Source organism: Bidens hawaiensis, unplaced genomic scaffold (assembly GCF_021521415.1).
Source record: "Bidens hawaiensis isolate Kalapana, Puna unplaced genomic scaffold, B.hawaiensis_p1.1 tig00014335_1, whole genome shotgun sequence".
Classification (NCBI taxonomy): domain Eukaryota; kingdom Viridiplantae; phylum Streptophyta; class Magnoliopsida; order Asterales; family Asteraceae; genus Bidens; species Bidens hawaiensis.
The window spans coordinates 155,858-169,369 of NW_027492233.1; the positions used below are offsets into that span (position 1 = coordinate 155,858).

General features: G+C 37.3%; 1 protein-coding gene and 1 pseudogene across 2 annotated transcripts; one reads left to right on the forward strand and one right to left on the reverse strand.

The window, feature by feature from the left end:
• The first annotated feature begins 204 nt into the window (after positions 1-204).
• On the forward strand, positions 205-896 carry LOC143546361 (dehydration-responsive element-binding protein 3 pseudogene; annotated as a pseudogene).
• Positions 897-2,692: 1,796 nt separating this feature from the next.
• Positions 2,693-12,449, reverse strand: LOC143546392 (tRNase Z TRZ3, mitochondrial-like). 2 transcript variants are annotated; one of them, XM_077038070.1, is made up of 12 exons: positions 12,051-12,449; positions 11,874-11,963; positions 11,462-11,506; positions 11,315-11,369; positions 11,184-11,227; positions 10,698-11,099; positions 7,212-7,471; positions 7,003-7,129; positions 6,863-6,913; positions 5,648-6,051; positions 4,230-4,845; positions 2,695-3,320 (listed from the first exon to the last, which is right to left on the reverse strand). In XM_077038070.1, exons 1-12 carry the CDS (start codon positions 12,402-12,404, stop codon positions 3,003-3,005), a joined length of 2,766 nt encoding a protein of 921 aa, XP_076894185.1. In that variant the 5' UTR covers positions 12,405-12,449; the 3' UTR covers positions 2,695-3,002. The 2 variants fall into 2 exon arrangements, with proteins under 2 accessions (XP_076894186.1, XP_076894185.1); XM_077038071.1 differs by lacking the exons at positions 7,003-7,129; positions 7,212-7,471 and having other exon boundaries at positions 2,693-3,320.
• Positions 12,450-13,512: the final 1,063 nt, after the last annotated feature.

Here is a 13,512-nt window from a genome sequence, read left to right on the forward strand (position 1 = left end):
TGTGAAATGTTAGGAGGTGAACATTAAAAAGACAAAGCTGGTTAAATTGACATATTTTTAACTTTTACCGTTAAATACTTTCACATTTTCCCATTAATATTTATAAGTACAATCATGTTACAAGCCAGAACATGCTACTACATATATATATAACGTTGGCATAAGCCTCCTAAACGGTCATAACATAACCATCATTCCATCAATATGTCCGATACCAAAACCAACAATCTCTCTTCCACCACCACCACCACTGTCGTATCGACCCAACCGGATTCATCACCACCTTTACAACCCCGGTCTTGCAAGAACATTAACAAGAGACCACATCCAGATACCATGAACAACAAGCAACCTGTGTACCGCGGAGTCCGCCTTCGCAGATGGGGCAAATGGGTATCCGAGATCCGCCAACCTCGTCAAAAAACCCGCATTTGGCTAGGCAGTTTCCCCACACCAGAGATGGCAGCCAGAGCTCATGACGTGGCGTCATTATCCATCAAAGGCAGTTCGGCTATTCTTAATTTCCCACAGCTCAAAGACACGTTGCCGCGTCCGGCTTCTCGGTCGCCACGTGACGTGCAAGAAGCAGCTGCGAAAGCAGCCGCCATGCATGAGAGTAGTTTGGTGAACCCTCAGCCATCAAATGATGAGTTTGTGTTGCATGAGTTGGGTGAGATCATTGAGTTGCCTGATTTGGATGGGTGGTTTGAGTCGCCGTCGTCGAAACAAGTGGTGGTGGCGATGGTGGATGGGTGGATGTACCCGTCGTGGGTGGTGGCGGATCACATTGATAGTTTTTCTGGCTAGTTGTCGGATCGGATGACGGATTATTTGATTATTGTGAAGGAGTATTAGTTTGTAATGAGATGATATTTTGGGATGTGTTTGTTTTAATACAAATTGATTGTGAGCATGTGAACTTAATTTTGATGAAATTATCTCTCACGCTATATATGTCACTACATATACATTGCATTCATACACTACACAGATGCATGCATACACATATATAGATACATACACATTTATACATGCATACAGGTGGCTGTTCATGAATCGATCGAACACAGACTTGCTTATACTTAATTGGTTTGGTTTGAAACCGAGCCAAACCCCCAAAATATCATTAATTCAAGACTCCTAACTCTAAAATGTCTGAACTTCCAACTCTAAAATGTCTAATACTCAATATAGTTAACAAGATAACATACATAAAACAATACAATGGAACTTTGAAATGAATAGTTGAAAACTTAAAAAAAATGTATATTTTTATATATCAAACAACAATCATGTCCATGTAAAAATCTCACCAATAGCAAGGTTATTTGTATAGTATGGGGAGAATGAGATGTAGAGAAACATGTATCATTAAGGATAAAGAGATTCCTTCCAGGAAGACCTCCGGAAACATATATGTCATGGAAGAAAAATAGAAACATCGATTGTTACATATGACATAGAAATAAATAGTAAAAATAGAGAATTAATATAAAAATATATCAAAATGATATAGTATTGATAATATCCGAATAACAAAAAAGGTGAAGGAAGTATGATAGTATAAACAAAACTCAATTCGAGCAAAAGAAATCAAACCGAACCGAGCGAGGCTTTGATTTGGCTTGGTTTCAAACTAAACCAAGCCGATCGACTCATTTCCAAACTGAGCTGATATATATTGAACCGAGCCGATCGGCTCATAATTAAAATATTAAGTATAAGTAATATTATGCGGTACACGTACAAGTATCAAAGAAGAACATTTGTAACATATAAGGAATTACTTAGAATAATAATGTAGTTTAAATACAAAAAATGTATAGAAACAAAATTGATGAAACCTCCCTTCTGACATTTTCCTTTACAACAAACTTTGTGTTCTTTGAGAATGCATCCATCTCCCAGGATACAGCAGTTGAAGCAGTCGTATTGTCGAAGATGACTAGTGAGCCTGATATTCATTGAATAAGAGTACGCCTGTTGTTGCCGAAAAAACGTTTGGTGAGTTTTGGTTAATTCGAGATGTTCTCTATTCGAGAGCATAAGTCTCTCAAAATGTTCAGGAGGTCTTTTGAGCAAAAAGACAACTAAGGTAGAAACCTTAGCTTTATGCTCAAAACAAAAGCAAAATCAATTTCCATTCGAACTGCTGCGCGCTAACGTTTGAGTTAAACTTTTTTAAACGTCCTTAATATCAATTTAATTGCTTAATACTTGTCCATAGGCAGTATCCGAGATGTTACTCCCCATCAGCAGAAGCTAAGCTATTGGTATTCACTATGCAGTATGCTAACTGCCTTAGAAAGAAAGTGACTCGTAAGTAGTAACCGAGCAACAACCTACGTTACTGGTCGTCAACAGTAACTGCGATAGAAATCCTTATGCAACAACCAACAATAACTAGTAATCTAAGATTAACATGAGCATTCTGTCGATGACCCTAGCTTCCGGTAGAAACCATGATCAGTTCAAACTCTGAAAATCAAACCAGACAGAAACAAAACCGATGATCGATGTGTAGTTATACAATTTTGAACCTTAATAACACACACACACACACACACACAAATCAAAACTTAAAACCCTTCAAAAACGCACATAACCGTTACTTAATCATTCATCTAACTAGGGTTAATAAGTAATTTTCTCAAACCAAACCACTACAGGATAAAACACCCAACATTTTCAATGTTGAAGGTATAATGTATTGATTGACCTAAATGACAAGTACAAATGCCTCACAATATTTCTGCTAAGTGACAACGTTTTTAATATGACTAAATCCATCAGAATTAAATGTTGTACCCTCTGTTCAATAGCAAGTGACTACACAGATACTAGATACTCTTTTACCAAACATATACTACAAAATTCAATTCATCAACCACCTCTAATAATAACATTGAAGCATACCAAATTGTACTGGTTCTATATCTGTACATAAAAAACCATTATCAAGAATGTGATTAATAAGAAAAACAGACTTAAATAAATGATGTTCAGGCTGCTATAGTAACAGCATCTTCCACGTCATCAGATTCGTCGACAATCATTTCATTTTTAAACAGTAGTTTAAGGTACGGAAGCACTCTCGGAAGCACATGTAAATCTGCAAAGTTAATGCTCATCATATCGAAAGCAATGCATGTTTTATGCATGTAACTTTCATCAAAAACCGGGATCTTCGGGTATCTTTGACTGAAATGCGTAAGAACGATTCGATACGCTCCCGCAGAGTTCCCCATTTCAATGGCTTCTGCTGTTGTACTGTGGTTTCTTGCTATTGCTTCTTCCACTAAAGCATCCTCAAAAGTTGCCTAAAATAGCCACTTAATAAAATTATTATCATCATAATAAAAATAAACACTTGCCGGTGGTAAGCTTGTTTAATAAACGAGTACGAGCTCCTGAACCTTTATTTATATAAACTTTATTTAATATATTAATTATTGTTATATATTTTTTTAGAACGACGACTTTCTTTGTTTAGGCCATCGCACTCTCCAAAATGGAAAGCCCCGTTGCCCCACTCTGGCCAAACTATGTTGTCTTAACCAGGCTTCAGAGTTTGGCTTGGGTGTTATATAATAGGTACTATTATATACAAATTATGGTAAAATACCGAAATAATATATATAGTTTTAGATATAAAAACTATAACTATCAATGCATGTATATATTATCATAAATGTATAGAGATTAATTTATATATAATAAATGAGCAGAGGTCGAGTTGAAAAACTACTCACGAGGTGAGCTCGAGCTTTAGAAATACAGTTTGAAACGAGCCAAGCTCAAGATCTCGTAAGTTAAACAAACTCGGGTTCGGTTCGGATAGGATCAGCTCATTTACACCCCCAGTTTTAAAATAAACATATTATGATTTTGCCAACAAAAATGATTGTCTAAATGTAAAATAAAATAATTTATTTACCCGTTTTAAAATACCTAAACTGAGAGACTTTTAATTCCATTTCACAACTCTTTTCCGCAAAGGTCTTATTTTTGGTCGTTTATCTCTGCAAACATTAAAAACATGGCTCTGAATTTTATTTTTGCATGATTTAATCCCTTAACTTATAAATCTTTACAGAAAAAGTCGTTTAACGAGATTCAGGTACTTAATCATGCAAAACCATTTTGCTAGAAATAAAGTCTAGTGTAAAAAATAATTTGTTATTCAAAACCCGTAAAAAATGAAAAAAAAAACAATTAAATTTATCTACCTCGTGTATCAAAACCGTTGCTCCTCTAGAAGCTTCCACTAACTCAGGGCACGGTCGAGTATCACCCGAATAAACAATCTTCCAACCGGGTATTATTTCCCCGCTTTTATCAACTCTATCCATCCCCTTCAAAACCACCCCAAAAGCTTGAGGACAATGCACAACAGGAAAACTAATAACATTCTCTAAACCCGCTACACCGATCACGTTTTTCAAATTTTTGATAATCGGATACGATACGCTACTATCTACCGAGGTAATCCCCTTTTTCCAATGGCTCTGCATTTGACTACCTTTAGAAAACAAAGTATTTTCAATTTTGTTTTCGTTTAATTGGTTATCGTAGTTTGATTCAAATAAGGCTAAAGAATCTTGTGTTGTATGTCTACAATCAAGAAACTGCATGTCTAAATCTTCGAGTCGTTCATACGCGTCTAGGAATCTTTTGAGTTGTCTAGGCCCAATGACGATTAAGGGTTCATGAGGTAGCCCCTTCAGCAAGTCACGTCTTAGAGTAAGTATTCTTGCTAAACCCGTGTGGTGATCCGCGTGGATATGTGAAATCCAAATGCATTTTAAGCCTTTGACGGCATTGTCTGCGCCCTGGATACCGAATCTGTTACATGGAAATGTTGGTTAAATCAGATATTAGTAGAGGTGTACACGAGCCAAGCCGGTTGTGAGATACTCGAAATTGGCTCGCTAAAAGCTCGAAACGAGCCGAGCTTAAACCAACTCGAGCCTAATAATAAACTTGTTTAATAAACAGGCCAAAGCCTGAGGTTCACGTATCGAGCTTGAGTTGACTCGCGGGCCTAAATGAGCCGAATACTGATAATTTTTATTTAATATACTAATATGTAATTATGTACAGACTTAAATTAAATAATATATATCATGTTAAATATATAAACGACAATTAAAATATTTTTAAGTGCATATGAATTAACTAATAAACAGTAAATGAGTCCAGCACGAGATCAGCTCACTAAAAGGCTAAAAGCTCAAATCAAGCCGAGCTTAAAAGAGCCCGCACCTAAAAATAATCTTGTTTTATAAACGAGCTCGACACATGAGCCTAAAGGAGCCTATTATTTATATAACATTTATTTAATAAATTTAATATATAATAACTATTATTAAGTATGAATTTACGATAAAAATATAAGTAGATAATATATATTACGTCATATAAAAAAATATACTTAAATGCATATAAAAAACTAATAAATAGCGTACGAGCCTAGCTTGAGCTTGCAAAACTACTCACGGGCCAAGCTCCATCCTACTCGAGCTCATATGGCTCGCTAGGCCGATTTTGTTGGCCCGTATACAGAGCTTTGTCCTTTTTGTAACTCTGGTAACTATAGTAGATTAATTGTGTTTACAAATCAATACTATTGTAAACATATTATTACCTTCGTTTTAGCTGACCAAGTGTTCCTTCGCCGCAATCTAGTAACAAACTGCCTTTAGAGAAAAGATTGATGAAGATAGAACTAACATTCCGGTACTTGGACGGTTGAGATGAACCCGTTCCTAAAAGCACAATTTCGACATCTTCTCTTGTAATATTTTCCAAACATCTAGAAACAATGTTTTGATTTATCCAAGGTTCTTCATTTATGTTCTTGTCACCTTCAACAACCGTTACCCCGTCCCCTGCATCATCTTCACATTCCCAAAGCTCAGAAACTTGCTTAGCAGCATCAGAAATTTCGGGAAGTTCTGAAATTAGATCATTAATGATTTCATTGGGGCCAGCTTTAATTGGTATACCAGATTTGTCTAATCCAAGTTGTGCATAAGGACGCAAATGAAACTGTTTTAACAAATAGAAAAATATAGGGTTGTTTAGATAAGTGGTCAAGAACTACAAAATAAAAGAATGAAATTTAGAAAAAAAAAATTATAGAAACAAACTTTACACTTTCTCCAGCTTTAAGTAACCAACTATAAACTAGGCATAAAATAGAAGCCTACTTATAATTGATTACTGAGTTTAGCAACTAACAATACTTTTAACTGATTTTACCTGTAAATTGCTGAGGTGACACAAAAAAGCAATTAATATTTACAGTTTGGAAAAAATAATCTGTCTTTAAAACAATTATATATAGTTATATACACAATTTTAAATAACATACCAGATATCGCATGCATATACACACACTAAAACGAAAAAATATAAGAAGTCGTGTCAATAATTTCAGAAAAATCAACAAAAGAATCTTGTTAGCATAATAGTAAATCACATGAAAGGTCCTTGTGGTATGTTCAGATTCCGCTTTTGGTCTCCAACTTGGAGAAATTACAGGTTTAGACCAATATTTAATGTCCACCCACTCCAGGGACTATTAATGTTACGTTGTTCAAACTATCGGTCTAAACTTGTAATTTCTCAAAGTTGGGGACCAAAACCAAAATTTAGACATACCACAAGGACCATCCGTGTAATTTACTCACAAAAAAAATGTAAACTGGTTCCTAATTCATAACCAAGATGTAAACTGGTGTTTATTTTGCACATATTTATAAAGTTGGTTGCTAAAATCAGAAAAAAAAAGACGGAACGTTGTTTCCATTTTGTGCTATTTTGGCCCAAATTTATATGTAAATCATTAAAAATGTACCTTGAGAAGATTTTCAGCAGAAACAGTCTTGCAAAGGTTTGAATTATAACTCTGCAGGCATAAAACTATAGATTATAAGTAAATATATTCCAATTATTTGCTACTCATGTACCTAAAGATGTTATAGACTAAAAAATTACAGCATTTGAACAATTTGGTTGCTGAAGAGACCAAAAGCCCGGAGCTGGAAAAAACTGAGGGCATAAATAATTTAACCGAGCTGCAACTCTTGCACTAGATTGCAAAATTGGTATCTCAATATTCTTCCTGAAAAAGTAACACAGATTAATTTTATAAAATTAATAATTTATTGTTCATAAAAATAAAACCTTGGCTGATATAGACTTACATTTGATGTCCTGCTATAATATGCTGGGCCCCGCCAAATCTTGACATCCACTTTTGATAGTCACTAGAGTTTACAACTAATGATGGACTTAGATGAATTACACAATTGACAATTTTGTGTTTTTCCTCTTTGGTATCCGAATAATAATTCTCAAGAGAACGCGAAGATAAAATTTCTTCAAAATGAGAGCGTGTAGGGCAATCTACAAGGAGAACAATCGGCCCGGGCACTGAAGGTCCGAGTACATCATCGGGATGAATCTAATTATCGTTGCAATAAAATATTGTTAGAATATTAAAATACAAAGTCTTTACATAACTACAGACTTTTGGTAACTTTCTGTTAGGATTAAACGCACACACGAAACTGAACACGACACGAAAGCAATAAACGAACACGAGGATTTAACGTGGTTCGGTCTAAACTGACCTACGTCCACGGGTGGCAACTAGGTATTTCTTTATTGAGTGACAAATATTACAAGTACATAATGTTGTTTATATAGAGACTGAACTAGGGTTAGTAAATTATTATGCAAGAAATCTAAACCGGGCCGGGCTTGGGCCCGACCGCCCACACCCGTCTCCTCTTTTGACTTCATATAATAAACCGGGCCAACAAGGCCTACGAACCCAACAATCTCCCACTCGGAGGCCTTGAGTACTCTCGTCTGCACTCCTGATTGTACTTCTGTAATCTGAACATTAAACTTCTTCTAGTTGCCACCGCCTTCTCATCAATTAACCTGAAGGCCCGTTGAAGCTCCTCGGAGCTCCAACACGTCAGTCATGGCTGAAACTGCCCCTGACCCGTTCTCTGTCCCTACCGGCTCCCACTGTAACGAACTACCGGATCCTGAGATAACCTGAGAACAAACACTCTCCATATTCAGCAAGTAATTCATTGGAGAGACTTTTACAGCTGGAATACTGGTTTTCTTAATCCACTGTCGACCTGGAACTGTAACTGAAACACGACCTGTGCTCCCACTGTCACGATGTCCCCCAACTGATTTAACCTTCCTAGCTCGTTCATCCTGAATCTTCACTTTGGCTCTGGGTTTGTTACTTGCAAAACGAACCTTCTTCTGCCCACGAGATTCTGTGAACCGGATTTTGTCTTTCACCAAAACTGGATCCACTCCTTTCGGTGACATATCGACCATATACAACGAACCCATTTTCTTGCCACGAGCAATCACGAGATTCCCTTTGACTACTTTCCACTGCCCATTCCCTAACTTAACATCGTGCCCTTGGTCATCCAACTGCCCAACTGAAATCAAACGTTTCTTCAAACTTGGAATAACCCTCACGTCTTTCAAAGTCCAAGAAGTACCGGCTGAAGTTATCAAATCAACGTCTCCCATACCCGTAACCTCTAAAATATCATCATTCGCTAGTCGAACCTTTCCAAAATCCCCAAATTTAAGATTCTTCATCGTTTCACTACAGTGAGTGGCATGAAACGATGCACCAGAATCCATCACCCAAGCATCAACGCTACTCTCAACACTACAAACCAAAGCCTCATCACTACTGACCCCGTCATCTGTGTCGTCTTCTGTAACGTTCACCTCTTTCTTACCATTCGGACACTGATTCCTGAAGTGTCCTTTCTCTTTACAACCCCAACATTCAATATCCTTACGAGTCTTAGACTGACTCCTCTTCCTGCTCCCACTGCCTCGCTGTTTTCCCCTACCTCTACCTTCTGTGACTAGCATATTGCCTGATGATTCACCTGAACTTCTGCGTCTTGAATCTTCTCCCAGAATCAGATCTCGAATCCCATCGAAAGTAATATTTGTAGACGAACTACAAACTGCAGTCACTGTTTGCGACCAACTGTCGGGCAAAGAGGATAATAACAAGAGGCCTTGAACTTCATCATCAAACTTAATGTCAACTGACACTAAGCGGGACAAGATCGAATTAAGATTATTGATATGAGTTGTAACTGACCCACCCTCTTTCATTCGAGTTGTCACTAGCTCTCTGATAAGATAGACCTTATTCGCTGCCGAAGGCTTCTCATACATGTTGGATAGTGCGTCCATCATACCACGGGCTGTGGTTTCTTTCATGACGTTAAACGCCACATCTTCCGACAACGACAATGTAATACACGCCCTAGCTTTCTTGTCTAACTTCTTCCAATCTGCTTCTGACAACTTTTCTGGTTTTTCATCCTCAAACACTACATCCAAGTCTTTCTGACAAAGTAGTGCCTCAATCTGCATCTTCCACCAACCAAACTTCTGTCCGTCAAACTTTTGTATCGAAACCTTTCCGTCTTCTGCCATAACAATGACTAAAACGAAAAATTGGATAAAAACAGAGATAGACACAGCAATGGCACGGGCCTGAACTTAACGACTGTTCTACTGAACTCTGTTAAAAAATCAACCTATTTATACGCAGCGGAAATACGAACTGAAAATCAGAAACTGAAACTTTAAACTGAAACGATAAAACCTGACAAACGCGGTTGGCACTGGTTCTCCGTTTCTTTAACGCTTCTTCTGACTTAAAACTGTTCTTCAACGAAAAATAGGATCTTGATTCAACTATTCTTGACTCGTACTTTGCAAAATAGAATCTCGACCCCCAAATAAAATATAAAAGGCCAAACTGCCAAAAAAAAGGGTCTTCTTCTGCAACGGCACACGATGGTGGATGATAATATTGCTTTCAGAAAATAATAACAGAACCTGATAATAACGATCTTCGGCGATTTCTTCTAGCGGCGCTACTGCGGCAATAAGAAATAACGACGGCGACGGCGGAACCCTAGCGACTGCTAGCGGTGACGCGACGGCGTAAGAAACGGTTCAACGAGTTCTTCGTGTGAAACAAACCTAAGCTCCAGATACCACTTGTTAGGATTAAACGCACACACAAAACTGAACACACACACGAAAGCAATAAACGAACACGAGGATTTAACGTGGTTCGGTCTAAACTGACCTACGTCCACGGGTGGCAACTAGGTATATCTTTATTGAGTGACAAATATTACAAGTACATAATGTTGTTTATATAGAGACTGAACTAGGGTTAGTAAATTATTATGCAAGAAATCTAAACCGGGCCGGGCTTGGGCCCGACCGCCCACACCCGTCTCCTCTTTTGACTTCATATAATAAACCGGGCCAACAAGGCCTACGAACCCAACACTTTCAACCCATTTGACTTGTTCCCCTCTTTCGTATATTTTTCAACCCATTTCTCTAATTAACTAATAAGTCATTTACGATTGCAAATATAAAATTATTAAAATAAGTAAATAAGAATATGAATCTTTAAATAAAACAATTTGGGAGAATGTACGCATGGAAAAGTGACTGTGTAACTCTCAACATGTTTGGCCCATTGCCATTTTAACCATTTTTTTTCTGATTTGACCCGTTTAAGTAAACAGGTTGAAACTGCCACCCCTATTATGATCTATGAATAAAGAAAAAATGAAAAATGATACACATACCATGATATCTTTTAAATCCGATTTCACAGATATTCCTTCTTGTAGCTCACGATATTTAGGCCCGGGCCTTAACCCAAGTGCTCTGGCCTTTTCCGGGTCAAACTTACCCCTAATCTCGGGCAACTCACAAATATACAAAACAGAAATATCACTTGACTTTGTTGCCGACTCATCTTTGACCACACCGGTTTCGGGTCGCAACAAAACAGCTGATATTTTGACAACTTCATCATCAACTAGTTTAATTTGATCATTCACTTTTTCAGGATTATTATTTAATAAAACCCCATCGAATTTTGATGACGGGCCGAAGCATCGCGTGTGAACCATGGCTGCATTTGGAATGAAAGATTTCATTGCATCAACTAAATATTTAAAATCCGAGGGCCCCCATACGTTTACCTTCATATATCAACCAAACTCACTATTAATCTAACATGGCATTTAGAAACTAATAATTCAAGCTATCATGTTTCGAATACTTACAGACATCCCTTCTTCACCAGTGCCCGCCAATGTTAATAAAAGACCTGAAAATCAAAATTTCACAAATTTCATATCAAAAATTTATAACTGAAATACATTTGAATACGCAAGATCAAGAAAAACACACATACCAGGTAATCCACCAGCGGTTTCAGAGCAGACACGTGAAAGAAATATGTGATCAATCTAAAACATAAAATCGAGTCATTTTCATATTGTCATATATTCTCATTATTATACGAAATTATAAATGTGAATCTTTGTGATGATAATTTTACCTTTGACAACTTTATCTTATGTTCTGTACAAAATCGTTGCAGACCCTGAACAAATCACAAATATTTTGCGATAATTAATAATCAGATATAAGTATATTAACTTAGTTCAATTAAATCTCCCAATCACCTAAACATTCAACTAGGGACGAACACAACGTCCCATCTGAAAAGAGAGTTGGTTTGGGATGTCCTGTTCGAATAAACGGGCCGTGTTCGTATTGACCTCCGTTTAGTTAAACAGGTCAATCCACTATCCCGTTTAACCCATTTTTTACAACCCACCAACCCGATTAACATATTTACGAGTTGACTTTTTTGACATGAACAAAAACATTGTCTTGTTCAAAGAATTGACACCCCAACCAAATTAACCAATTCATAAAGTTAATAAAAAATACATCAAAGTGCTTACTTCTCCGGCATTGAATATAAACCTCTGCTTATCAAAGAACAACAAAACCGATGGCGAAGTGTCTTGAGTATCCATCCCTGTTCCCAAAATCTACATAAAATTAATAAAAATTAAACCTTTTTCAATTACAAATCACCATTCACCAACAAAATGAAGAAGTGATACATATACTAATACCTGAAGATAAGAAATGGTATTAACAGGATTAAGTCTTCTGACTTTCAACTTGAGGTCTTTGGGTCTACTACTCTTATCTTTACCCTCTGCACGCTTCTTATTAAACCCACCACCAAGACCAACTTTCTTATTGTCATCATCAGTCTTCATGGGTTTACGATTGGAAGTGAAAGATCTTGAATTGTGTCTTCGTGGGTTGACTGACGAGCTGCAAGTGAATAGAGGGTGGTTATGATTGAAGGGTATTATTATTCTGGTGTTGAATTTGGAAATTGGATTTGGGTTTAAGGAAGAGAGAAAGGATAATCGATTAGGAAAGAGTGTGCGGAGGTTAGTAGTGATTTGGGGCATCATTGCCGGAACCCTAGAATAGGGTTTTAGCCACAGCCCAGATGACCAGATTAAACTATGCTTTCGGCCACATTAACATGGCCTGCTCTTCTAATTAAAAATGAAGAAGATCAGTATAAAACAAAAGCTGGAATGCCTCAGTTGGTTAGAGCGTCTGGCTGTTAACCACAAGGTCGGAGGTTCAAGCCCTCCTTCTAGCGTTAATGTATTTTTATATTTTTCCTCTTGGTTAGCTTCAATGAATCTAAATTCATATGCACATATTTAACAGGTGATTTGGTAAATAACCAGGAGTGGGATAACATTATAGCCACACACGTAGGGACCTCTAACAAAGTAACAATATGTGTAGTGGGACGATAAATGTGGAGTTTGAGGTGATATGGGGATACAATACCGCCCCCGGGCTACAAATGGGCAATTTTTTATTATTTTTTTATTTTTTTGAAGGGAGGGGAGGGGGGATCAAATACATATCGCCTGCTTGTGTGTGTAATAACATTATATTATTTATGTGGGCTACAACACCGCCTCTTTTGGACACGTGTCAAAAATCCTCCCATTTTGTAGTCATCCACTACACAGAGCCTAATAATAAACGTAATAGCAATCATTTAATGATATTTTGACTTAGACAGAAAATGATTATTTTCTGAACAGATGAGTAAAAATATCAATCTAGAATATGGGCACAGTTAAACTCATGAATGCATGACAAGTTTAGAACAGTTAGACGACCCCTTGTTTCTTGTGGGCATGAAATTGGGGAGGTGTGTAGGTTCCCCGGACGGATCACACGAGATATCCCGATATACACAGGTGCGGAATCCCTGTGTAGATCGTTACGGACGTAGAATACAATCACACGAACACACGAACACGATACGAACAAAACTCACGTTATATTAATAACTCAAACCGTGATACTTACAGACTCTCGACCTCACGTCACTCGACTCACTGAATTACACGTAACTCAAACTCTAAAAACCAACAACTAAACAGAAACCCGTAGCCTATATAAATACACGTCACGCGAAGTTGTCCATAACTTCGCCTCAGGCGAAGTTGTCCATAACTTCGCTTGTTCAACAAGTTCGCCTAGGCGAAC